The sequence below is a fragment of the Rhinolophus sinicus genome, linkage group LG04, assembly GCF_036562045.2.
Source record: "Rhinolophus sinicus isolate RSC01 linkage group LG04, ASM3656204v1, whole genome shotgun sequence".
NCBI lineage: Eukaryota > Metazoa > Chordata > Mammalia > Chiroptera > Rhinolophidae > Rhinolophus > Rhinolophus sinicus.
In genome coordinates, this window is record NC_133754.1 from 176,922,645 (window position 1) to 176,948,909 (window position 26,265).

Below are 26,265 nucleotides of genomic sequence, written 5' to 3' on the forward strand. Positions count from 1 at the left end.
TCTTTTTTCCCTTGACCTTTCTTAAAGTGGGAGTAATTCCAAAGGAGATGTTTCTTTCTATCTGTGGCCTTTATTGGGTCATTTTATGTGCTGAGTGTGCATTTCAAACCATGTTTTGGCGGGCTTCTTTTGCCTCAGTGTCATAGTTGACTATTATAGGAAATGGAAGGGGATAGGGACAGAACACCAGCTCTTTCTGCCAGGTACTGTCCTAGGTTCTTAACATTATTTTATCCTTGTAACTCAATGTTCTCCTCATTTTGCTGATGAAACCTGAGGTGCAAAAGCGTAAGACACTTAAAAGTGGTAGCTGGGCTCTGAACCCAAATCTCTGATTCTAAGCCTGATGGCTTCTACTGTGTCTTTCAGAGAGGTTGGCTATATCCTTCTGTAGACCAAAGACCCAGAGAGCCTGCTGTAGCTGACTCTAAAGAGTTACTAGTTCTGAAAACATCTATGTGGTAAATTGGTCTGGTACTTAAAAATATACTGCATCGTTTACTTCTCCCCGTAGATCTGGAGGTTGGTGATAGTATTCATTCTATAGACAAGGGGATAGAGTTAGAGTTCAAGGATGTGTAGGGTCTGCATGACACCAGCTTGACCATGGTTTGGCCACTATGTCCCACTGTCCTCTCCCACTGCTATGAGAACTGGGCCTAGGACCTAGACCCGTGTTTCCATGCAGGAATGCCGTCCTAGCATTTCTCTGGAAATGTATGTTTCCTGAATCTAGAATCCCCCAAAAATCAGTTCAGGAAATGAGAAAAAGTATTAAAATTATCTGTGAATACTAAAGCTTAAAAGGACAGAGATGTTACTGGTTGAAAGGAATCCATCTTCATCAAATGAAAAACGAGCATGAAACACTAATGTGAAGTTGAAGGTTAGGAGAACTGGGACAGGAGCACATAGGACAGAAATGGTCTTGCTTGTGATTGTTACGTCATCAGTGTATGTCTGTAGCCCTGCTGCAAACTGAGTTATTCTTGCAAATAAAATAAATTTATACACGTATAATAGTACACTTGATACAAATCTTATGAGCAGTGTTCCAAGAAATAAGCTTTGGAAGCAAAATAAATTCTTAATTTGGCAGTTTTGACACATGATTCTTACACTGTTAACCTTGCTAGGAGATTTGAATGTTACTTGAATGCTATCCAGCAATGTTCCCTGGCATTTTCCAGTGTTTAAATATTCCCTCTAGGCTCCAGTTCTTTGCAAATACAACTAAGTTTAATATTCCTATTTGTTAAACAATTTTTTTCCAGATATATATAATAACAAGGAAAGAGTATGAAGAATGTTTGAAGTATTTTAAGAACTTAATGGTTTATGGAATTTCTGAGAATTCTAATTTCTTGCTCCTAAATTCCAAAAGTACGTATCTGTTGTAGCTTTGTAAACACTAATCCAGACCAGAATGAAGCGCCCTCTCCAGCCTGGGGAGTCTCCAGCCTGGGGAGAACAGCTGACCTCAGGAAGCTCTACTTAGCTGCTCACCGTAGAACTGAGACTAGAACCCAGGTCTCTTGACACCTCTTGCCTTTCACTTGCATTATATGATTTCAGCACAAAGAACAATGCCCACTCACAAACCCCACCTGCAGCTCCAACTGTGGTTTTGTTCCGAGGGCACGAGGGCAGTTAAAGGTTGAAACCAAAGGAGTGGTAGAAAAACGTGGGAGCCATAGTTAATGAAGATTTTTAAGGACAGACATGAACATTTAGGGGGTTAACAGGCTACACTTCACCCCTGAAACCACAGATCAATTAAACCCTTGGCCTTCACGTCCTCGGGCCTATACCTGACTTTTCCCTGCTCCTTTAGGTCTGTTTTTCTCTCCCCAAACTGCCCCAGATGTAGAGAAGCTAATCATCCATCACATTTAGATGTGAAAGGTTTCCCTCTCAACAACTGGGGACCTACATGCAGCAGGGATTATCTCTGGCACATGAAGGGTGAGGAAACTGAGTCAGGACTCGGCCCAGAGTGGCACAGGTTCCAGCGCGCGGAGCCAGGCCTGGAACTCCTGTCAGGTTTCTAGGGCTGTGTGCCTGTGCGCACGGAATAGTTTTAGAGTGCCCGTACTTGCGTGCTGTAACAGGGTCAATTTCTAAGTTCATTTCCCATCTTTTACTCCCCTGTGGCCCTCAGCTAATATTTTTAGCCCCCATGGGTCAGGTACTCACAGTAGAAAAAAGGTTCCACATCCTCTTGGTGGTAAGGGTGAGAGTATTGGTGGGCAGTGGCAGGGTGGCCAGAGAGAGGATGGGATCCCGCCATTCCTCCTGAACCTCAAGGGAACTAAGACCAGAAACCAGAGCCAAATAATTCCTCCTGCTACCCAGCTGCTGATAGTTCACTAGAGGGAAGATAGGCAACTTTTCACACGGAACTTTTAAATTGTAAATCAGACACATTAATTATAACTTTAATATAACAAATGTTATTAAGCAGCAATTCAAAATCATAAATCTTTTTGAAGGTGCACAGGATTATTATAAGGTCAGTTGGCAGTAATGCAGATAGTATCTGGTATGAATGAAATGCTGGGGTGCGGAGTCAGGGTGGCCTTCCTCAGCCTCATGCTGACTTCCCAAACTGGGACGACACCCCATACCCTCCTTCCCCCTCTTCACGCCCAGAGCCCCTCTGGAGCTCACGGGGAGAAGGTGCAGGTGCACTGGACCAGTCCTTGCTCATCCCAGGCTTTGTCACCAGCCTGGAAAGCAGGCCCAGGAGGCTGCTATGCCCTCGGAAGCCAGGCTGGAAGCCACAGACTGGATCCCAGGTCCCCGGCCCCTGCTGGGCTGGGGGCTGCCTTCTCAGCTCCCCTTCCACCTGGCCCCAGTGGAGCTTCAGTGGCAGCAGCTGTGGAGCTGAGAAGGGGGAGACAGACTGTTCGTGGTGGGCCATGCCAGGGAAGCAGAGAAGGGGAGGGTTGTGCACAGGAAGTGAGGTCCCATTTGAAAGGCACTATAGGAGCCGAGGCTTAAGGCAAGGGGCATCCGAGCCATCACAGGAACCCCCTGAAGGCTCATAGGTGGATGGGGGTCAGCCTAGTTATGGGAAAACCAGCTCCTCAGGCCTGCTCTCCCCACCGCCATCCCCTCACTGTTTTCCCACCTTCACCTTGCAGCTGCCAAGCTGGAGGCCCCAGCAGCAGTTGGCAGGGCTGGTCTCCATCTGGTGCAAACCCCTCCCCCTAGTTAAGGCACTTCTTTCCATTTTCCAATGAAGTGAGTCAGTTTCTAGTATCACTGGAAGCAGCAAAAATGAGGGCTCCCTTCCCCCTCCCGTTTTTTGACTTCCCTCTAGATGGGTCTGAGTTTTAATGTTGGTTCTGAGAATTCTATGTATATTCCCACTGACAAAGGCTTCCCTTTGAGGGGACTGAGTGACTCAGGCCCTTTAAAACTCCTGACCTGTCCCAAAAAGTGATTGTCAATTTCAGGGTGGGGCAGGGGATAAGGAAGAGGAGCAGGAGATAAGTCTCCCTGCTTCTCTGTGAGGTCAAAGCTGGTTCGTGGGCTGAAAGAAGGGGGCAGGAGCTGGAGTTTCACATTTAGTTGCAGCACATGGGCCCTGGAAGAGGGCCAAAGGAAAGCCAAGGGCAGGAGCCAGGCTGGCCCTGGAGGGCATGTGGGACTGTGTGTGTGCACCTGGGAGGCGCCTGGAGGGTGACAGCACCCGTAGACAGAAGCTTGTGTGTGAGTGAACGTGGACTGTTCCACTGTGTGTGGTGGTCGGAGGATGGCAGGCACAGGAAGCAGCCTGCGGGGGAGCAGCACACGGCTTCCTTTCCTCCCACTTCTCCCTGGTCCTCAGGATTTCAAGGGTACTTCTATCCCAGCAAGGCCAGGCCCAGCCCCATGATAACTAAGAGGGGAAGTGGCCACGGAAAGGAAAACTTCCGGGGCCTCAGCAGCTGACACCACAGCCTTACTAGTTGGGCTCTGGTGCTGGTACCTTCTCGGGCAGAGACCCAGCCTCTTCACTGCTCAGATCCTGAGTCCCAGAGTCTCTGCCTCCCAGGCTTTCAAAGGCGTTCTACCCTCACCACCTTCTGCAAGGGCAGAGGAGTGGCAGGAAAGTGGGCGAGGAAAGCCGAGAGCTCCTCTCCTCCATCTGCACTTTCTTAAAGGTCCCTGTTCTCGTAACAGTCCTGGGAGGACTGGCTGCCCCGAGTCAGGTGTGAGGGAACCAGTGGCGGGGCAGCGTGCGCGTGGAGGGTGTCTAACACACATCCAAAAGCAGTGGGAGAGGTAAGGGACACACAATTGGGGACAAAGAGAAAGATCTCAGGCCTCAGGAAAAAGGGTCCCAGAGCTGGGAGACACACATTCAGAGGAACGAACAGTTTGAGGGAGTGTAGAGTGTGGCGACACTGAAAAATAGCCGGCGGGACCTTAGAGACACAGGCAAAGGGGTGCTGGGCCTGAGGTGGCTGGAGGGCGGAATGGGCACAGCAGAGGCGCAGACCTTGACCTCTAGGAAGGTGGGCAGGAGGGGGCCTGTTGTCAGGCGCTGGCAGCTGTCTTACTTCCCTCTCCATCCCACCCTGAAGAGAACAGGCTGTCTCTCCTTTGCTCTTCAGAGCTCCTGGTGTTCCCTGAGGGCAGTCAGTAAGGGGTGGTCCCTTCCCATTCAACCAGGTACTGAACCTTGCCCTCAGGCGTGACCCTCCGAGCCAACACCTGGTACTTCTCCCCACAGGCCAACCGCCCGGCTGCGCCAAAGTAGTTAGTGATGGACGACTTGAGGTGCGACAAGGACGAGTCATCTTCACTGATGCTCTCAAACGTGTGGCTGTCGATGCCCTCGTCGGGCCGCTCGGCGCCCAAAGCCCCCTCTGCACTGCTGTCTGAGGGGCAGCGTCCACCCAGCTCGGCTGCCCGCCGCTTGGCCCGCAGTGGCGTGTACGCTTTGGCTGCCAGCTTCCTCTTTCGGCTGCCCACTGTCCGTCTATTATCAGGAAGGGAAGTGGAAGATGGAATGAAATGGAGAAGTCCTCACAAGGCCCTCTCTCTGCGCACTCCCCTGGGAACCAGGAGCTGGGCCAGGCCCAGGCATGGCTTATCTCAGGAGCGCCTCACAACAGCCCTGGGAGGAGGGAAACAGGCTCCAGATGAGAAACCACCAGCTGGGGAGTGACAGAGCTGGGATTCCGGCCTATGAGTGTCCAGCTCTAAAGCACATGTTCTTTATATTTAGGATCTCAGCCCTGCACAAGTCCAGGGGCAGAGGTCCTGCTTACAATGCCTTGCCCCTCATCTGGACACGTGTAGCTACATGAGTCAAATAGGGGTTAGGACAGCAGCTCAGGAGTCAAGTCCCTCGCACCCCCGAGTCTGGCCTGGAGACAGACACGCGTGCACACGGGCACATGCACATGGGCAGAAGGGGCCGAGGTGGTAGAGAAACAGACACGCACAAGAAGAGGTGCACATTCACAGGGACAGGAGCCAAAGAGCTCGTGAGAACAAAAACAGGAAGAAGTAAAACACACAGGCAACAGCAGACACAGACAGAGATGTTTGGAGATACAGAAAAACTCTCAAGACACACAAGTCTATTTTTGCAAGGGCCTGAAGTTGAAGGAGCCCCGAGTTCAGAAGAGCTTTGCAGCATACCCTCCCTACGCCACTGAGGACTAGCTACTATTGCCAAACAGGCTGTACCCTCAGCGAGGCCTCCAGGGGTTTTGGTCCCCTCGCCCAGGCCCTACACCTTGCAGGATGCCATTTCCCCTCCACCAGGCTTCCAAAACAATGGCTCTTTTTCATAGAGACCCAAAGACAGACACCAGATTCAGATAACCGAGCATGAGGGTTGGGGACCCTGCAGGCAGAGGCACCGACATGCAACACCATGGCACGCAAAGGCCAAGAACCCCAGAATGGAAGAACCTCTGGTCGCACGACCCCTGAACCGCAAATGCCCAACAAGAAGTGTCACACAAGCTTGTGCAGCAGGCAGAGCGGAGCAACCTGAAGGAATGTCCATCCTCAGCACCGTCTGAACCCCATGACTTAGCCCAGAGGGTCCCAGACTCACAACTGCAGGAGGCCGAGTCCCTCAGCCCAAGACTCAGATGAACAGAATGAGCTCCACGTTAGTCACAAGAGTGGGAGGTGGAGGCAGGAGGGTGGGGGAGGGACGGGCGACGACAATGACGAACTTGGGTCTCAACAGCCAGGAAGCTTACCTGGAGTCATAGGAGAGGCTGGTGGAGGCAGAGCCAGACGTGCTGGCAGCGTCTGTGGAGTCCACGTCTGAGAAGAAGGTCTGGCCTGAGCTGGCACTGAGGGAGGAGAGCGTGGGTCTGAAGTCAGCCCTTAACCCCCTTGGGATCTCTCCACACACATCCTATGTCCCAGCAGGGGCCCATCTTCCCACTGCTGAGCTTCCTGCCACCACACCTGCAGGGACCACCTCCTCTCTGCTTGGCCATTTTCTACCTTCCCAGACTTCAAAGTTGCAGGAGTCAGGAAAGCCTTCCCCGACCACCCTCCCTGGAGGTGATATACGCACTATGACAGTAATTCAAGGTAATTAATGAGCATGATTCCAGACACTTGTGTGATCTACAGGCCCAAAGTGCTTTCATTTACAACATCTTGTTTGAGTCTTCTAACAGCCACGCAAAAACCAGGTGAGGTGGCTCAGAGGTTAAAGAATTTAAAGTGACACAACTAGGAACAGGTGAGTAGGGGCTGGAGCCCAGTCCTGCCTAACGGACACCCTTGTTCCCTTTTCCATGCCTATAGGAAGGCACTGAATGGCCTTAATCATTTCAGAAATAATGGGATATACAGTCCCTCCGCTTGGGTATACCAAGCACAGGGGGCTGTCGGGAAGTGTCCAAGGCAGCAGGGGAGGCTTAGTGAGGCTTCGTGCAGCAATGTGAATGTGGGATACCCACGGCAGTTTTGGTATAAGGTGTGGGGCCTGGAGAAGCGGGAGAGGGATGGAGAGGTGTGGAGGCCGGGCAAGGCAGGCGTCGAGTGCTGCTCTGAGCTTTCCACGGGAGCCCTGGAGACCACAGCTGGGGGATGTTATGCTGAAAGCTTTCAAGCAGAGAGACCCTTCAGGCAGCCTTCTGCAATATGGACACTTTTAACTAGAATGGCCCTGGGGGAGCCCCCACTCCCTCAAAAGGCTTTCTGCTCTGCCCTTTCCAGAGCCTGCCTTCACTGCTGGGGCAATGGAGGTGGTCTCCCCAGTTGGTTCCATCCTTGTTCCCAGAGCGGACCTCTCTGCTGGGTCCCTCACTGTTACCTTTTTAAACTCTGAATTTCATCCAATGTGAAGTCAAATATGCTGGCCAGGTGGTGGTTGGTGCTCCAGGCCGAGGTAAAGTCGCTCTGTGGACACAGAGGAAGGGGGCGGGGGTCAGTGAGCCTCAGATCTTCTCCCCGCTGAGGGCCACAGGCTGCCAGGGCTTCTGAGGGCTGGGCCCTCCTGAGGGGAAGACCTGTCACTCCCTCCTTCCTCCCGGTCCTGACAAGGGGCCAAGTCACATCAGTTCTAGTCCTGGCTCTGTCTCTAGCTATCTGTATGACCTTCCTATGTCTGGGTCCCAGTTACCTCAGCGGCCGTGCTTCACGCTTAGAGGTGTGAGGGAGTCAGGGAAAATGAAATGACGGTTGTGAAAGTGCACTGCAACTGTCATGTGCTGGAGAGATGGGCGGCACTGCTAATGCCCACAGGGGGCTTCAGCGAGGCTACAGGGCTGCTGAGGGAGGAAAGTGTTCCCGGGAGCCTCTGCCACTGCCTGAGGTGCGACCTCGGGAGACTCACTGCCCCTCCATGGCCGTTTCCCCACCTGAACAGTGGGGACGAGGACGCTACCTACCCTTGCCCCCCTTCAGGTTCTGGGGAGAACGTGGGGAGATAAAGGGGTGGCCTTGCAGTGCCTGGCTTTTCCTCGTTTAGCTGTAATAGGAGCTGACTCCTCTCTGGGAGTTGGGAGAGGCCCCTGGGCCTGGGGGACTTATTTTCTGCACAGGAATCCCTAATAGGTGCTGACCCTGCGTGTGCAAGTGGAGAGTAAGAAAACAAGAAACTAACACTGGGAATAGCATCTTCCAGCAAAAACTTTGATCTTTTTCTTCTATAAACTCGCCTTTTCTGCTGCTGGAATTCCTGAGGCAACAAACTGTGGAGACAGAAAAAGGAGAGGGTGGCCCAGTCAGAGCCTGAAGGCCCAGGAGGTGGCCCAGAGGGAGGAGTGGCAGGGGCAGAGCTGGGGTCACAGCTGCTGGGGTGGAAACAGCCTCTCCTTCACAAGGAGACCTGGGGAGAGGTGGGGGGTCCTCTGGGGCAGCAGGTGTGGGAAGGTGCGCAGGGGGGGGGTAAGGTGGGCAGAAAAGAGAGAAGATGCCTCCTCAGGCACGTGCAGCCGATGCTCTGCCCCCCACACCCAGGGTGAGGGGGCTCAGCTCAGCCAGGAGAGCTAGGGACCCCTTAAACTCTGACTTCCCCTTCACGTCTCTGCCTAAGCCCTCATCCAGCAAGACTGGGTCCCACGATGAAGCAAGGCAGTCAGGGCTGTGGGAGGAGGGGTCGGGATGTGGGCTCAAGCCCTGGCTCAGCCACTAACGGGCCTCTCAGGGGGCCTCCAGCTGGGACTCCTGGTGTACGTCCTCCCTGCTTGCTTGGATGCTAGCAAACTCTGCGGGCCCATCGCATGCCCGCCGGCTGGGGCTGGGAGGTGGGCACTGACCCAGGCTTGCTCTTTCCTCTCTTGCGCAGCTCAGAGGGGGCGCCGTTCTCAGCGGGCACCAGGCCCTTGTCAGGCAGAAGCCTCCCTGGTGGGTTGGGCGGGACGCGAATACGCAGCCGGAAGATGCATTTCTTCTTCTTGATCTCCTTGCCACAGAGGAACCTGGGGAGTGGGCAGGGGAGGAGAGAGCTCTGGAGTCTGTCGGTCCCTCCTCCTGGGGAGGAGCGTCAAGCATTAAAACTACGCTCTTTGCCTCACTGATCCCCGAGCTAAAATCCAGAGTGGCCTGTGGAGACGCTGATTCCTGCAAAGCCTGTGGGATCAGGAGCCTCAGGTGGCGGCTGAGGACGTGGCTGGTGGCTCGTCCTGTCCTTCCCCTGCATGCGTGGTTCCTGCTGCTCCTCTCCCTTTTCTTCTCTGCCTCAACCAGCCCCAAGGCCACCTCCCACAGGAAGGCCTCCTCCAGCTCCCAGGGGAACACCATTCTGTTCTCTGCTCTCCTGCCTCAAGGAGGCTGAAAGCACCTGCAGGCACTTCCCCCCTCATTCTTCCACCACTGGCTGAGCGGCCAGGAAGCTGCAGAGGTGACTCAGACGCTGCTGGAGCTCCCCTCAGGAGACTGTCCACGCAAGGACAGGAGGCCTCATGCATATGAGAGCAGGGCTGTGTCTGGCCCCAAACCACGGGAAGGTGGAAGACAGAGTGGATACGTCTGCCTAGAGGTGTCTGGAGGGGCTGCATAGAAGCAGGGACCATGTCTTATTCCTCACTGCGTCCTCACACCTACACCGGGCTGACACAGAGCAGCAGTTCGATAAATAGTTGTTGATAGAACAAATGAAAGGGATTGAACTGCATCCTCGGCAAAGGGAAGAGTGTGAGCAAAAGCATGAGTGGGGAAGCAAAGGGCTCAGAAGAGCTGACACCCAGAATAAATAACGTAAAAGGACAGTGGTAGAAGGCATGGCAGGGACTGATCCTAAGAGCCCTTGAATACTGTGTGAAGGAGCCTGGGCATTCCCCACGGTAGTAGTGAGATGCGTCAACTGTGTGTTCTGAGAAGAACTCAGAAGTCTGGGTGGGAAGCCATGGGCCACACAGCCCACCTGAGCGATGATGAATCGCTCCCTCGGTGCCTGGCCCAGACCAGACATGGCTGGGGCAGGAGAGGCCCTCAGAGGTCAGGGGTGTAGCCCCTTATGGAGCTGAGCCCAGAACCAAAATGTGTCATGCTGATGGAGTGCTCAGGGGAGGTGTCACAGAGGAGGCGGGGTGCTCCCTGCATCTTGAAGGATGGGTAAGATTTATATAGTCAGAGAGAAGGGGCAGGAGACCCAGGCAAGGAGCACAGTTTGAGCAAAGGCTATGAGGTAGGAAGAACCTTTAGATTGAAATCCCACCTGTCGGGGCCCCACGGCACTTCCTTCCCTGCTCGCACCTGCTTTTGTAGCTGTTCAGCGCATTGAGGAGATGTGGTCCTCGGTCCGTCACAGGGGTGCTGGTGAGCTGAAGGGGAGCAGGCCAGCAGAGTGGTCAGACCCATGCCCATGGCGACTGAGGAGGCCTCCGCCGCCCCCCCCCCCCTCCGTCTCCTGATGCTTATGAGTCCTCTACGTGAGGACCAGCGGCTTACTTCATGATCCCAGACAAGTCTTTTCACCTCTCTGCGCTCAGTTCCTGTTGGAAACTAGGCAGAGTAACTCCTGCCCTAAATGTATCCAGAGCTTTCAAAATGCCCATGCCCTTGACCCAGGGATGCTACTCCATGGAATCTATCATACAGACATAATGTGAAACATGGACAGAGCTTTATGTACAAAAATGTTTGCTGCAGCACTGTTCCCAATGCTGGGCCAATGGGACAAGAAGGAAAGAAACTATATGCCCAACAGGAAGGACACTGGTAAATTATGGTGGAAACAAATGCAGCCATTAAAAAATGTGTATGAAAACTCATGATATGGAAAAGTATTTATGATATAATATAAACTGAAAGAAGATGAATTAAATTGTATATACTGTATACTCTAAAGCACATAAAAAGAAAAAATACACATAGAAAAGAGAATGGAAGGAAATGCACCTATGCATGAATAGCAGCTGTTTGTGGTGTGATGTGGGAATATGGATGGCTTTGTTTTTTAAATATACTTCCTTATACTTTTTGGTACTTTAAAATTTTTCTACCAGGAACATGTATTTTTTTTTTTTTTTTTTTTAGAAATTGAGAAAAGAACCCTATTTTTTTGAGAAATACCAGCTCTACCTATCTTTTTGGTTGCATAATAAGTATGTATTTTATGAATTATCAAACACTGTAAATGAAGATGTTACTACATGAAAATCTTTTGTAAAGCATAAGGGTTACTTTTTTTTAATTTGTATTTTTTAAATCCCTGTCTAATCAAAGAAGGATTTGGGACAGTCACTAGAGAAGACACCTCCCTCTACACGTGGTGGAGAGGATTCTAACTGTCAAGGGGAAAGGGGGCATGGCCCCGCCATGGAAGAGGTTGGGGAACCTCTGGCTCTGTTGCCAGCTTAGCTCCAAAGCTGTGCTGGCCACTGGCAAACACCTCTCCACCTCAGACATCCTGAAAGTCTGGTTGTTACTCCCAAGATCACAGACTCCCAGGCTCCTGGTGCCCACGTTTGCTATTCAAAGTAGGACCAGCAGGGGGCAGGCCCACTTCACTTTGCATCCTAGCCAGGTAGTTTGGAGTGGGTCAAACATCTCTGCTCCAGTCACACTTTATCCCTAGCTCCCTGCAGCTGAATTTGTGTAGCCTTAACCTACCTACTGCCAAAACCTGGATCAGGAAGCCCCTTGCACGGCATAAGCTCAGAGGTGTGGACTCAGGGAGGCAGCAGTTCAAAGACCCTGGGCCTTTGTCCCAGCCAGCAGCTGAAGAGCGCACGTGCAGAGACCTAGACCCCAGTTCCGCACTGTGACCCTGGGCAAACCTCTCTACGCCGCAGTAACCCCACCGTGGGATGGACTCCTGCCATTCTGTCATCACACGGTCCTGCATACCTTGCCGAGCTGCAGGAGCTCCCAGTGGTGGTTGACGAAGGCCAGAATCTCCTCAAAGTCGAAGTACTTCTTCTTGCTCTGCACCCCCAGGTTGTAGAGGGCCAGATGAACCACGTCCACCCTGGGCAAGGGGGCAAGGGGGTGGGGCGGGGTGAGGCAGCAGCCACAGCTGGAGCCTCCTGGGTCCGGGCTCAAGGGCAGGGCCAAGGCTGGGACCTAGCAGTTGGAAATGGAGGGAGGAGGGAGGAGAGGAGCTGGGAAGGGACAGGGGTGGGTGTGGGCCAAGCCCCATCCTCTCACCATCGCAGGGGCAGCCTCTCGATGTACTCTGGGCCCTGGTTACACACGGAGCAGAAGAATAGGTAGAACCTGTGGGTGGGTGGAGAGGGGGCCTATGGGTGGGAGGGGCTCTGACACCCCACCCTCATTCCCCACCTGCCTTCCCATAGTCAGCATTGTTCTCATTCCTGGGGCTGGTGGCCTTTAGCGGGGTAAGGGCAGGACAGGGACCAGGAAACACTCCCCCACTCCTTCTAACCCCTATCTCAACCCCTTTCCCAAGTGTCACTGCCCTGGAGTGTGGCTTTCAGAGAGTGAACCAAGTCCCACTGGGCTGCAGTGGTCACCCTTGTTCTCTCTGACACACACACACAATCACCAACATGAGACATCAAGAAACACGTAATATCTGGTCTGACACACATCAGCCTCCCATTAGCTTAGCTCCATTGGATCAAGTCATTCATTTACCCAGTGGCTCCTACAACCCTGGGTGGCGGTAAGGCAGGGCCTGTGTCACTCCCCCTTCCCCAGACACTTAAAAGAGACTGGGGCTTTGTCTAAGGTCCCCCACAAGTCATTGGCAACTGGGGATGTGGTCCAGAATGTTCCTCCATGGGAAGATTTCCCGTAGACAGGTGTACGCCATCACAGACCCCCTCCCCCCAACTAGGGCCTGGCAGGCAGTCTGAAGGAGTTGCTGCTGCTATTCCGTCTCCACATCTCACACCCAAGGCTGAGCCAGACCAGATTAGCACCTACCGGTCTCCAAACATCATGGGCTCATTGAGGCACTGGGTGCAGGCCTCGTGGAACCACTGCCTGCACTGGTAACACTGCAGCATCCGCAGATACCATCTGGAGAGACAAAGGAGCCAGGTCACCTGGGCCCACACTCCCAGCCAAGCATGAATCTCAGCAACCTTTCCCAACATAAACTTGCCCTCCACTAGGGTAAGGGAAGAGAACTCAGTTACCGAGCACGTAGGCTGTGCCAGGGGAGGTCCTGGCAGCAGGGCATATGCTATCTCATTTGATCTCAGGATGGACCACTATCCCCATTTGACAGATGAGTCAGAGGTTAAATGGCTTGCTCAAGGTTACTCAGGAAGCCAGTGGTGAAGGGTGATTCAAATTCTGGCCTCCCTAACTTCAAATCCCGTGATCTTCCACCATCCTATACTGGAACCCCCAGGTCTGGACTGTGCCCCACACACGGCTTCCCAAACCCCACTGACAGGGAAAGGTTTGCCCAAGAGACTTCACAGGAGAACAGTGGCTCCTGTAACCAACATGGGCAGCACTACGTCTGGTTTTGCTCACCAGGACTGTATCAACCCTACCATGGCCATTCAACAGCTACTCACTGAATACAAACAAAGAGCAAAAAGGTATTTCCTTAACAACAGTCAATGCTCTGTTCACACCTTTCAGGTGTGGTCCATGGACCCCCAGCATCAGTCACCTGGGGTCTAGGTTAAAATGCAGATTCCTTGGCCCACTCCAGACCTTTCCATCTTTGGGGCAACCCCAGGGAGATGCATTTTTAATAATCACTCTGCGTAACTGCCTTAATTAATGCTGTAAAGATCTCTGCAAGATAAGCATTTCTCCATTTTATCCTCTAGGCCTCTCAACACCCAGGGAAGTTGACGGGGCGAGATTATTAATCACACTTGAGAGATGAAGGAATTCAAGCGATTTGCCCAAATTAGCCAGACAGGCTGAAAGCACAGCCTCCAGACTCCCAGTTCTGGTCAACAAAGCCTGGGGCTAAGGTTAGTGCTTCAAGTTGTCCTGTAGGCTGAGTTTCTGAGGGCAGAGATCCCATCTGTTACAGTAGCAGTCAGGCCCGGAGCAGGCTCACTTACCATGGCTACATGGAGGCCCAGGCCCGCAAGGAAGAATCAGGCCAAGACTCTTGCCCTGCAGCCAGGACAAGAATCCCCTCCACAGTATCCTCAATGGATGACCCCCCACTCTCTGCTCACACACCTCCAGAGAGAAGGATCTTAATACCTCCCCAGCTCTGACAATGAGAAGGTTTGTCTAACTTCTGTTCACCCCCAGTAACATCTCACATTTAAGTGCTTACCCAGTGCCAGGCACTGTGAAGGCCTTTGGGTGAATTATCTACTTCAGGCTCTGCTCACAACTACCTGGGAAACTATTATGATAACAGGCTCAGGGGCTGCACAGCTGTAAGGGGCTGGGAGAATGTGCACCCTGGGGCCCAGGCTCTTAACCACTCTTCCATACTTCCTTCTTTTCCAAGGGCCCCGGGAAAACACCTCCGCCTTCAACGGCCCGCTGTGGGAGGGCTAGTCTCACCCCCTTGAGCCCCGTGCTTGGGTCTCAAGCTTAATATTAATATTAGGGCTCTTCCCTCGAGCCCCGCCCCCGCGGCGTGACACTCCCGGGTTGCCCCCGTAGGGCCCGCCCCCCCCCCCCCCCCCCCCCGCGCCCCTCGCGGCCTTACTCTCCCGGCCCGCCGCAGTAGCAGTAGCACTGCTGCTGGTTGGTGCGGTGGGGTGAGTCCCACTCGAGCTCCTCGGGCTGGTAGGACAGCACCATCTTCACCGCCTGCAGCGTCCTGGCGATGGCGCCCTTCTTCAGCGCTCCGCCTTTCTGTGGGAGATGAGGGGTCCCAGGTGAGCCACGAGGGAAACGCCCGTTAGGGAGATCCTCAGATTTTCCAGTGGAGTCAGACGCAAGGAGCCTTTTCTCATCAAGCCCAAATCCATCCTCTCTATCCCAGAAGGGCCTCCATTAATAGGAATAAGCACACCAGTAAACATAACAGCAATAACCAACCAGGGTGGGCACATACACGGTGCCTTTTAACATTAAGTGTTTTAACATTTATTGGGGGCCTCCTACTCCTGACACCACATCTGTATCCATTTAACAACTGAGGAAACTGAGGCTCGGGGAGGCTAAGGAACCTGGCCAAAGACACACAGCTGAGAAGTGGCAGCAGTGCTGTCTGCCTCCAAAGCCCTGGCTCTGTGACCAGGAGTCAGGCCTGAGCCCAGGGAGTCACTGGGCTTCGCACTGGATGGGGGAAAGGCAGGGACTGGAAGGATGGGGGGCTCACCCGCACAGCCAGCGCGAAGATGCAGCGTCGGCAGAACCAAGGTGTGAGCAGGGGCCGGTCGGCACTGCCTGCTATGGGGATGTGGCACTGCTGGTGGTAACCTAGGCAGAGGAGGGGTGGTGGGTGCCCACAAGGACGCAGTGGCCCAAGGCCAGTCAGCCCAAAGGCGGCAGGGCTGGGGAGGGCTGTAGCAAGTCCTAGGAGCTGTGTGCCTGCCAGCTGCCAGGGGACTGGCTGGCCATTCTCACCAAGGCAGCCAAGTTGGAGTCCAAGTAGGTGAGTAAAAGACAGCCTGGACCCCAGTGGGGGAGGCACCAAGGTCTGGCTTCAGCTTCTGTGCCCAGTCTCTCCCACCCATCCTCTCCACCCAAGGGAGCTCCAAACTGCATAACTTGTCTCACTTTCCAGAAGCCCCAGCTCTCCCCAAGGGTCACCTCTCTGGGCCCTCACTCCCTGGAAACAGCAAGCCAGCTAAGGTCCCAAGTCTGAGGGAGTGACTGCCAGGGGCCAGTCGGGGGATGGGGCCTTCTCAGTGTCCTGCTCATCACACTCACCCAGGCCACACTTCCCACAGATGAGGATCTCATTCAATGGCCCTGATGTCTTCCCCAGACAGATGTTACACTTGGGCTCCTCCCCTGGAACACCAGCTGAAAGAGAGAGGCCCTCTGGGGTCAGGTCTGGCTGGCAGGAATTAGAAGTTCTAAAATCACATTCCAGGCGCTGAGCCTCTACCTGCTGGACCTAGCACTGGGCCCCAAATGCCAACACACAGACTCTCCCCAACCACTCTGAGGTCGGAGGTACCTACTGTCATGACCCCATTCTAAAGATGGGTAAGTTGAGGCTCAGAAAGGTTAAGTCCCTTGCTTAGCTAGTAAGCAGAAGAGGTGACAACCATGGCTGTTTGACATCAAATCCTTTGTTCTTTTGACCATATCATGCTACCTCTCCTGCCTAATTTAACTTGATTTGTTAAACAGTTTTTTTATGTTGAATAATTTTTTAAAATATTATTACGGAATCATAATAGACAGAATGTCATGGTGGAACTCTATGTTCTCATCAACAATTATAAACTCTTGGCCAATCTTGTTTTGACAATATTCCCACCCACTTCCCCCTCCTGTATTATTTTGAATCAAGTCCCAGATACCCAATCATTTCCATAAATATTTCAGTATGTATCTCTGAAAGATTAGGGCTCTCTTTTTAAAAATAGAAAAACCATATCTACAGTAACTTTATTATACCTAAAAATTGAAAATAATTTCTTCATATCATCAGTAAATTCAGTTAGTATTCACATTTCCAAATGCCTCAAATAAAAATGTTGTTTGTTCAATTACTTTTAAACTACAGGTTCCATCTTTTTTTTTCTTTGCATTTTTTTGATGTTGTTGAAGAATAAATACGTGTTTGTATGTGAAAGATTTGAGTGAATAAATTAAATACACGTTGGCGTGTGTTTCTGTCCTACTGCCCCTCGCAGACTGAAAGGTTTGTAAGAGCAGAAATGGTATCTGTTCATCAGTGTGTCCTCAGGACCTCATATAATGTGTATGTGGCATATTACACGCACTCAAGACGTGTTTGTTGAGTAAATGCTCTCTTGCCTCTTATTCCTGAATATGTCCCCAGGAAGGAGGTGCCCACCGTGGATCTCAGGAAGCCCTCATTGGTGTAAGGAGTGATGGATCACTAACAATGACATGCTCAGCCTCGTGCTGTCACCTTGAGAGGTGCCAGATGGGCTCCCGTCCTGCCTGTGAGGAGCAGTTACCTGGCTGGGGAGCCAAGCCGTTCCCCAGGTGAGCCCTACGGCACCGCCATGGTGCCTGGCATGCAGTGGGCTTCTACTCAAGATCTGCTAAAATGAACTGTCTTTCCTCACCTGCTGGTTCCTCACGCTTTCAGTAAGAGGGTAACCAGGACAGAAGAGCCTCATTGTTCTGGATCTTCATATAGTAATAAATTGAGGTGACAGGGGCTTGGGGAAGAATCAGTCTGCATTAGCTACAACATCTTGCAGAAAAAGGCAATTTGGAAGCTCTAATAACTGCCTGGGTTCTGTGACCTCTACTTGGCAGGCTCCTTGAAATCATCTCTTACAGTAACAAATTCTTTAGAAACTGCCCCTGTAACTCAACAGCACTGGACTAAGCATTTTACGTGGATTATCTCATTGAAGCACCTCGTGAGGCCAGTACTTTCATTATCTCCTTTTTCCAGAAGAAGAGACTGAGGGTCAGAGAGGTTATGTCACTTGCCCAAGAATATGCAGCTAGTAAGTGGCAGAGCTAGAACTTGGTCCAAGGAATATCTGACCTTAACACCTGCCTTTCCCCTCATACCACCACATCTATTCTCCCGTTAGAGCATAAATGGCAAACAGGTTTCTTCTCTCATGGCGACTCTGATTGACCAGTAGTGGTTGCTGGGAGCACCACGTTGAAATATAAGTGTTGTGACTGATTAGTGCTGTCGGATGTGTACCTGGCAAGGGAAAATGGTGGCCAGAATGCCCCTGATTTGCTATCTCTGTGAGACAATGTAAACCTCTGAAGGCATGGATGGTACCCAACCCGGCTTCCTTTCAACCCTGAAGCTGACCCAGCACCACTGGGCACGTCCATCTTTACCTGCCTGGTCCATCTCTGCTTTCTTGGTCTTTCCCCCATGGACAGAACTGCCTCCACTAGTTTTCTTCACAAATTGACAGGGGACATTATGCTCCCATCTAGAGGTGAGAATTCTGATTCCCTGGGCCTCTCCCTGTTCCCAGCCCAGAGTGACCCAGAGCTTTGTGCAGAGGAGATGAAGTGCAGCAAGGAGGCAGACACAGGCCTGGGACCTACCCCTGCTCTCCCAGCACCTCCCAAGCCACTTTCTCCATCTGCCTGCCTCCCTCACGAGGTATGAGTACTCAAGGGGATGATGGGTGTCATAAGGGCTTTTCCATGTAAACACACAACTGGTCATCTCAGGTGGGGTTAGGGGTCCACGGACAAGGCCAGATGCCAGAAATAAGAGACAGAAGGAGACAAGGAATGATGGAGGTGGAGGAGAGAGGACCCAGGGTGGGGCAAGGGTGCCCAAAATCTTAGGAAGACTCACCATGTTGTATGTCCTTCCACAGGACCCAGTATTTGGAATTGTCTTCAAAAGTCACAAGGCAACTCTGCTTTGAACTACTGACCTGGGGCACAGAGAGGGGAGGAGCGACATGAGAAAGTGGCTGGGGAAACGCTGTGGAACATGGTCTTCCTCTCCTATTTTTGTCCCCACAGGGCACAGGGATTAATTAGACCCCCTCCTTGTGCTCCAGAAAGGAGAGCTTGGCCACAAGGGGAAGGAGGATGGCCGTTCCTGGAGGTAGTGAGCAGCCAGGCACCGGAAATGTACAGTCAGGGACTGGCGGACAACAACTTGGTGGGAATGCTGAGCACAGAACAAGCCAGATGGTCATCTGTAATCCTCTCCAATCTGACTCTGTTTTGTTTTGTAGGCTCAGAGCACTTTTCTAAAGAACTGGTTGGGTGATGTTGGCTCTAAGGATGGAAGCTGCCAAAAGCTCCTTCCATGTTCAGCTTTTGAGCTTGAGGGACAACAAGGGAATTTTCCAGCAATCCCCCATCGTCCATCACCAGTCTGAGGCCTAAGACAGAGGATGAGCAGGGAGACGCTGAGCCTGGGAACAGGGGCTGAGGAGGAAAGGTTTACCCTCTTGATCTTCCCGAGGTAATACAGTCCATCTGTCCACCGGCAAAGCACATACTGGCCTTCTGTCAGCTTGGACATCAGGTCTTTGAAGTTGTTCTTGGCTTTTGCCAGGACCCCCTTGTTGGGGAGGTGGCTGGTGGCACCATAGGAGTCCCGAGTCCCTGGGTCCAGAGCTCGATTCTCCATCAGTTTCCACTGACACTGGAAGAGAAAGAGAACTGGCTTTTTACTCCTTGCTTCAGGGGAGGGGGAAAGAAGGGAACTACCATTTATGTAACCTGTGCTATGTGCCAGATGCTTTTATTCTCTCACTGGATCCTCATGACAACCTGGCGAGGGAGGCATTATTATTCCCATTTCACAGGTAGGGAAAATGAGGTTTGGCAAGGGGAAGCAGCCAGGGGGTCTGAGGCAGAGCCATGGTTCATAATCAGGTGAGCTGATTCTAAGCCCTGCTCTCTTTCCCGCCCATACCATGCTGCCTTCTAGAGAACAAATCTCTCAGCCAACCACAGAGCAAAGTCCCTCCCCAGTGGCCTGACCACACTCACTGGCTTTGGAGCCTAAAGCTTTATCCCTTAAGCCAACATATGCCATGCTGAGTGGAGGGCCTTCTCCAGGAGAGAAGCAAGAAGTCTTACACTCTCCACCCCTACCCTGAGAGCTGGCAGAGGAAACTCACCCGGAAAGGGAAACTCCTGGGTGGCTTGTGAACTGGCAGAGCCTTGGCCATCTGTAATCCCCTTTTCTGTTCTCAATTATGGGATGATTTAATGGAAACCAATGCGGGGACATTTAAACTCACTTATGCTTTTACTCAGATGCAAATTTGCTCCAAGCAGTTGTCACCCCCATGCCACCCTCTCTAAGCCGGTCTCTCACCAGCCTATAAAATGCACTGCTCCCCCACTGCTTTCACTCTTCCTGCAAAGGTACTACTGGGGTCCCCAGACACAGACCCCCACCTCCACCCCCACCCCCAGCATCTTAGACTTCTCTAACCAATGAGTCACTTCAAGCACAGTGACTTCTGGCATCCTGCTGTCTTTTCCATCCCCCTGTCTGTGTTAGGGCCCCACCTTGCCTGGGCCATTCACTCATTCAATAACTGTCTCCTGAGGCCTGTCCTCACCTTGTGCTCACCTATACTGGGCATCTGGGATGGGCAATAGTACCGCCAGTGACCAGTGCTAAACAGGCCACGCCGTGCTTTTCTGCCTCCTCACCAGACTCTTCCATAGGGCCACAGATTCCCATCTTTTTCTTCTCCCTCCCAGAAAACGTGAATGGCATTCGAAGCCCTCCCCAGGGTCCTCTTGTCCCTTTTCTGGGCTCACCTGGCTCCATGTCCCTCTACACACTCTCCATTAAGCCAAACACCACCTCCCTGTGTTCCCTGCACCGGCTCCTCTGCGCCTCTCGTTCCCTCCCTCTCTGCCATGGCGCTGGGCACCTGCGTTATGACTATCCGTATACAGGGAGGGTCCCGTGTGTTATCCATGTGAGCGCGTGTGCACTCCTGTGAGACTGTTTGATGCCTACAGCAGTATGTCAGTGAGCATAGGAAGATCAATACAACTGTGCGCATGTCTGGGGCCCCCGGGGCAGGCAGGGCACTGCTAGGGTCTTGGCTCTCCAGACCGCGGCGCGGCCACCCCCATCCGAATCGCTTGTCCCTATTCCTCTTTTCTGCAAGGCAGAAGGCACAGGCACAGGGCAGGGTGTACGGTCCTAATCCCTGCCTTCTCTCTGCCACCTGGCTCCCGGGCACTGCGAGGTTCCCGCCCGCAGGGCCTGGGGCCCGCACCGCGGCAGGTTCACAAACTGACACTTCCTCCCCTGCCGCGCCGCTGGAAGCGGGCCGGGTCGCCGCGCCCCCACTGGCCTGGCTGGGGGCCTCCGGGTGGCGGCCCCCCAACCCGAGCCTCCATCCCCCCCGCCAGAGCGGGCCCCCGCGGGCTGTGATTGGCTGATTCAAACCCATCTGCAAAGAAATGCCTCTTTGCGGGTTCTCGTCGGCGTCCAGTTCAAATCCGCGGCACCGGGAGCGCAGGGCCGGGCGGGGGCAGGAAGCGAGGATGATTCATGAGCCGGGGCCTCTCCCAGGGCGGCCGTTGGCTTTTTAAAAAGGGTGTTCAGGAGGGGGAAAAAGCTTGCAGGAGTACCCCCTTCGGGTCCAGCTCTCCTCTCTTCAGCCGCTCCGACGCCGAGCTTCCCCCTTTCCCATCCTGCCGCAGCCTGACTTCGGACGTGAGCAAAATCCCAAACGCCCCCGTTGGTCTCCACCACACCCCACCCCGCCCCTGAACAAGAAAAGTAAAGGAAAAGTAAAGATTTGGGGCAAGGAAACAGCGACCTGTCACCTACGGCCCCCCAAAGGCTCGGGGACCCCGGGCGGACTCCTGCCGCAGGCAACGGTCACCCCCCTCAGTCTCCCGGGCGTGCAGCGCCCTAGGACTCCACCCCCGCCCCCCGGAGTCGTTCGCACAGCCAAAGTTCAGGGAGATTGCAAAAGAGGGATGTGTGCAGTGAGAGAAGAGTGTGGCGGGGAGTCCCCGGCCCGGGCCGGCCGCCTGCAGCGCTGAACTTACCGCGAGCCTGCGTGTCCGCCGGTCCCACTTGGAGTCTGGCCACCAGGCGCATCCGCGGAGGAGGCGGCTGCGCTCGGCCCGCGGCTGCCTGGCCGAGTGTCCGCCCGTGGGGCCGGGGTCGGGGTCTCGGCGGGGGCGGGGCGGGGCGGGGGCGCCACGGGGAGGAGGGGGGGTGGAGGAGGAGGGAGGGGCCGGGGCGCTCAGGAAGGGGCCCCCCGGGCGCGGGGCGCCATCTTTTTCGCGTTTTCCCGCGAATTATTGACGTCCCGCTTATGTAATTAGCGGGGGCCGCGCCGGCCTCGCCATTGGAGCCCGGGGCCGCCGGGGCCCGTAGCACCCCCGCCCGCCCCCGGGCCACCCCCTCCCGCTGCGGGCGCGCATCCTCCGCCGCCACCGCGCGCCAGGCGCAGACACGCGGCGCGTGTGCACGGACGCAGAGCCCGCGCCGCGACACGGCCGCACCGCAGGGGCGCAGGCACAAGGGGGCAGCTGCTCGCGCGCACGGCGCTCAGAGCCGGCACTCACTCGGCGAGGAAACGCGGCTCTGCGCCCAGAGGGGGCAGACCCACCGCTGGCACCGACACCGCAGGGAGGCGCAGACACAGATTCACAGCGGACACACAGGCCCCGCGGCCCAAACGGGATTCACGCAGTATCAACGCACAAACGCCCTGCACTGGCGGTCAGCAGACACAGAGACACAACACAAGCATAACACAGAAACAGACACACGGCGCACACAGCACAGACACAAGGTCACACCACACCGTATACACGACACGAACACACACTAAAGAGACGATGACAGGGTATACACACAGATGCAAGGAGAGCGACACAGTGTGCACAAAATAGGCACACAACACAGACACACGTACGGTAGACAAACAACAGGCACTGCGCCACAACACAGTAACAAGGTACACCAACACCAAGTTGCACACCGACACACTGTACAGAAACAACATACAGAGACCATTGGAAATACCACATACTCAGACACAACATATGGGTAAATGGCGCACAGTGAAAGACACATACGTAGGAATAGCAAATAATGGCACCCTGGTCATGGCTCCAGTCATATCGGGCCCTTGCCCTGGGGACAAAGGGCAGACGTGTCCCTGTCCAGACTCACTCTTTGGGAGGGGGCGGAGAACACGTGCCAACCACACCCCACTCTTTACACCCCACTCCTTATCCATCAGCCCTGCACTCGCCTGCCACCATCACACTCTGCAGACACCCCCAGGAGGCTGGGGGAGTGTGTACATCATGGGTGTGGCCGCTGGGCCTCCCTTCCCCACCCCTTCAGCCTTCCCTGTTTACTGTCCAGTTGCCCACCTTGGCCCTCTGCCTCCCAGCCCTGGGGTATTCTCTCTAGCTGACTGGGTCTGCCTTTAGGACACCTGGGCAGAGATATGGAAGCGCTTACCTCTGGGTCTCATAGGCCAGCTCCACTGGCCATTGGCCATGGAACTTGAGCACATCACTTCAACTCTTCAGCCTCAGTTTCCTCATCTAAGTAGCGTCATTGAGAAGGTTAAAGTTATGTATACAAAGCCCCTGGCACCCAGTGGATAGGCAGAAGTGGTTGTTGTCCTTTGTATGAAATTACAAAGGGAGTGCCCCCCTGAGTAGGACTACAACTGGGAGCTGTGGGGCCCACAGTCTCACGGGGGAGTCAGGTGTTGGCACAAGCAGCGACAACACATATAAATACGACGGGAGTGGTACAGTGAACTGGACTTGGAATTGGAGGAGTCCTGCCTTCAAGTCCAACTCCGCCTCAGAGCCAGTGTGGGATCTGAGGGAGCTAGTCTCCCTCAAGGCCACATTTCCTCATTTGTTCAAAGGGGGTAATAATACTACCCCATCTCACAGCGCCGTTGCATAGATGAGGTTAAAATCGGATTATGAATGAAGGTTAAAATAGCATAATGAAAGAGCAGGTGCTTTGTAGAGGAAAAGTGGTATGTAAAGTGAGGCGTCGTTAACACACTACAAAACAGGAAATTATAAATGACACTAGAAAGGTACAATGTCACCAGTGATTGTTCAGAGGCAGCTCTGACTTTGAATTGAGAAGAGAGGATAAATAGCATGGAAAAGCTGGCATTTAGGTAGAATGTAGAACTAGGGCGGTGAGCCTTCCAGGTGGGGGGGATGGTAGGTGCAGGAGGCCTGGGATGGAGTTGTGGGGATTGGGCTGGAGTTCAGGTGTGTGGAGGGAAGCAGTGGAAGGAGAGCTTGGAAGAGAAGGTGGAGCGGAGTGTAATGGGCTGAAGGTGCTTCTCAGCCCACAGGCAAACCTGGGCCACTGAGCATGGTGACAAGTGGTACATATTCTCGAAGAGAAGTCTAGAGCAGAGAAGTGCCACGACCTGCATTTACTTGGGGATCTGGCAGAAGGAGGTCGAAAGAGTGTACAAACAAGAGAAAGACAGAGAGTCCCATTTTTAAAAAATGGGTTGAAGATATCAACAGGCAATTCACAAAAGAGGAAACCTAAATGGCCAAAAATACAAAAAGAGGTTCACCCTCACTGGTCATATGAGAGATGCAAATGAAAAGAGCCGTGACACACCATTTCACATCCAACAGACTGGCAAAGAGGAAGAAGTCTGTCAATGTAGGGAAGGGGGGAGGTGCGGGTGGCGAGGATGTGGCACCATCAGAACCCTCACGCACCATTGATGGAGATCTAAATGGCTACCACTGCTTTGGAGGAGAGTTTGGCCACATCTAATCAAGTTGAAAGTGCTCGTATTTACAATTCAGTGACTCCGCTTTACTCATTCCACATATAATTGTAAGAAATTAGACATTAATTTCAGCCATCCAGACACACTGTGATCTATTCATGCCATGGACTAATCCACTGGGAGTAAAAAGAAACTAACGCTATAAGCTTCAACATAAATATTTTCTTGGAAAAAACAACATCAAGTTGTAGAATAGTTAGTGTGATACAAAAAGTTGTTTTAAACATTTAAAACTATGCTACGTGTAATTTCGGATACAGTCAGATAGGAAAGGTGTGAAAACATGCATAGAAAATCAAAGATAGCACATTTAGAAGAGTGGGTACCTCCGGGAAGGGAGCGAGGGGAATGAGATCAGAAAAGGGTACACAGGGATTTAATTATATCTATAATGCTTTATTTCTTAGAAAAAATATCTGAAGCAAATACGGCAAAGTGTCAAGATTTCACAAAGCTAGGTCCATAGTTGTTCTCTCTGATCCTTCTCCTTCTCAAGTCTAAAATTTTTTCTCTATTTTCTGGATGTTTGAAATATTTGGTAATTTTAAAGAGGGGAGAGGCAGGGATACTATGTCGAGATTATAGCAGAGGAGGTTGGGTCACGTGTGCAGGGCCATTAGAGCTCGGTGTCCCAACATGTCTGTTCTGTGACTTGCCACAGCTTGGTGAACTAGGCACGGCAGGCAGCAGATCCATTTACAGGGGAGAGAACAGAAGCTTGGAGAGGTGGCGTGATTTCCCCAAGGTCACACACAGTGGGGAGTTAGGATGCATCCCCTTAACCTCAGCTGTGTCTCTGCATTTGCCAATCAGGGTGGACAGCCAGAGGCCAAAGAACCTGGAGAGAAGGCCTCCAGCCTTGCTGTAAGCCATCCATCCTCTTCCATCTGCTGCTTTATTCTTTCTTTCCATTAAGGACAACTTGGAAAATGTAGAAAAGCACAGGGAAGAAAATAAAAATCACTTGTGATCTTCACTGTCTTACGTTTAAAGTCAGTTTTATTGAGGCATATATATAATTTGCATACAATAACTCCACCTATTTTAAATGTGCAGTACTATCTTGAGGGGCCATGATTTTGTTTTGGAAATCTTTGTCAAGTACTAGACAAGTTAGCATATATGAACGTGCTCTACAAAGAGGAAAATGCTTTTCACAAATATGAATAATTATCATTGTAATACAGTTTTTGGAAATCATTATGATAAAGGTGCTTTCACCTTTGAAAGCAGGTGACCACCTAGGTGGGCCTGTGTTTCGTTGCCTGAATTTGGGGGTCAGTTTATAATGTACTCAGCATGGAGGTGCTGAGAGCTTTCAAAGTAGAAAGCGTGATTGTTAACACCATTTAAAAATTAGAAAAACAGAAAACAGATGACAGGGTCAGACTGTGACCTATAGAAGCGCTTGTGACCTTGGTTAGCTGCCAAGCCATAAACACCTTTACCTGTGGCTTTTGTGGGGAAATGAGAGAAATCAGTGTCTGCCCTCTCTGTGAGCCCAGGAGGGAAGCAAAGAGAACATTCACTGAGATGCAGGAGATGCTGTTGAAATCTCAGACTTGCTGTGGAACCATGGGTGGGTCTTTTCTCTTCTCTGAATTGTAGTCGCCCTGTCTGTTAAAAATAAAGTGGTGCTTTGTTCCATTTTCAGCTTTCAGCAGCTGTTTAGGGAAAGTGCTGTGGGCAGGCACTGTGTTAGGAATGGCGGGCAGAAGGACAGGTGCCATAAAGATGAATAAGACACAACCTCTGGCTTCAAAAATCTTCCAGGCCAGGGCTGGCAGGTGGAGTGGGGGGAGAGACACATCAACAGGTAAATCAGCAGGTCAAGTGGTCAATCAGCAGATGTTCCATAACTTGATCAAGGTCTCTGCCTCCCTGCCCAGAGATTTACTTCATGTTGCTTTTGTCAGATCTCCAGCAGTTCTCTTGAATTTTTCTACTGCCACATTTTATTTTAAAGCCCTTCTGGTTGAGTGTTCTGTGATTTGTGACATTCTCATCGATTTCAGAGGGAGTCTGTGCCTGGGTGGGAGAA

General features: G+C 52.6%; 1 protein-coding gene across 5 annotated transcripts; it reads right to left on the minus strand.

Annotated features, from left to right (window-relative positions):
- Positions 1-2,422: 2,422 nt before the first annotated feature.
- PHF19 (PHD finger protein 19) lies at positions 2,423-23,276 on the minus strand. 5 transcript variants are annotated; one of them, XM_074330935.1, is made up of 15 exons: positions 22,895-23,276; positions 18,869-19,069; positions 18,263-18,344; positions 15,700-15,795; positions 15,146-15,246; positions 14,528-14,676; positions 12,811-12,906; positions 12,070-12,138; positions 11,770-11,890; positions 10,174-10,241; positions 8,736-8,897; positions 8,081-8,168; positions 7,289-7,374; positions 6,216-6,311; positions 2,423-4,972 (listed from the first exon to the last, which is right to left on the minus strand). In XM_074330935.1, the coding sequence occupies exons 2-15, from the start codon at positions 19,052-19,054 to the stop codon at positions 4,630-4,632; spliced, it is 1,743 nt and encodes a 580-aa protein (XP_074187036.1). In that variant the 5' UTR covers positions 19,055-19,069; positions 22,895-23,276; the 3' UTR covers positions 2,423-4,629. The 5 variants fall into 5 exon arrangements, with proteins under 5 accessions (XP_074187036.1, XP_019586762.1, XP_019586764.1 ...); XM_019731203.2 differs by lacking the exon at positions 22,895-23,276 and adding an exon at positions 21,460-21,688; XM_019731205.2 differs by lacking the exon at positions 22,895-23,276 and adding an exon at positions 21,034-21,141.
- Positions 23,277-26,265: the final 2,989 nt, after the last annotated feature.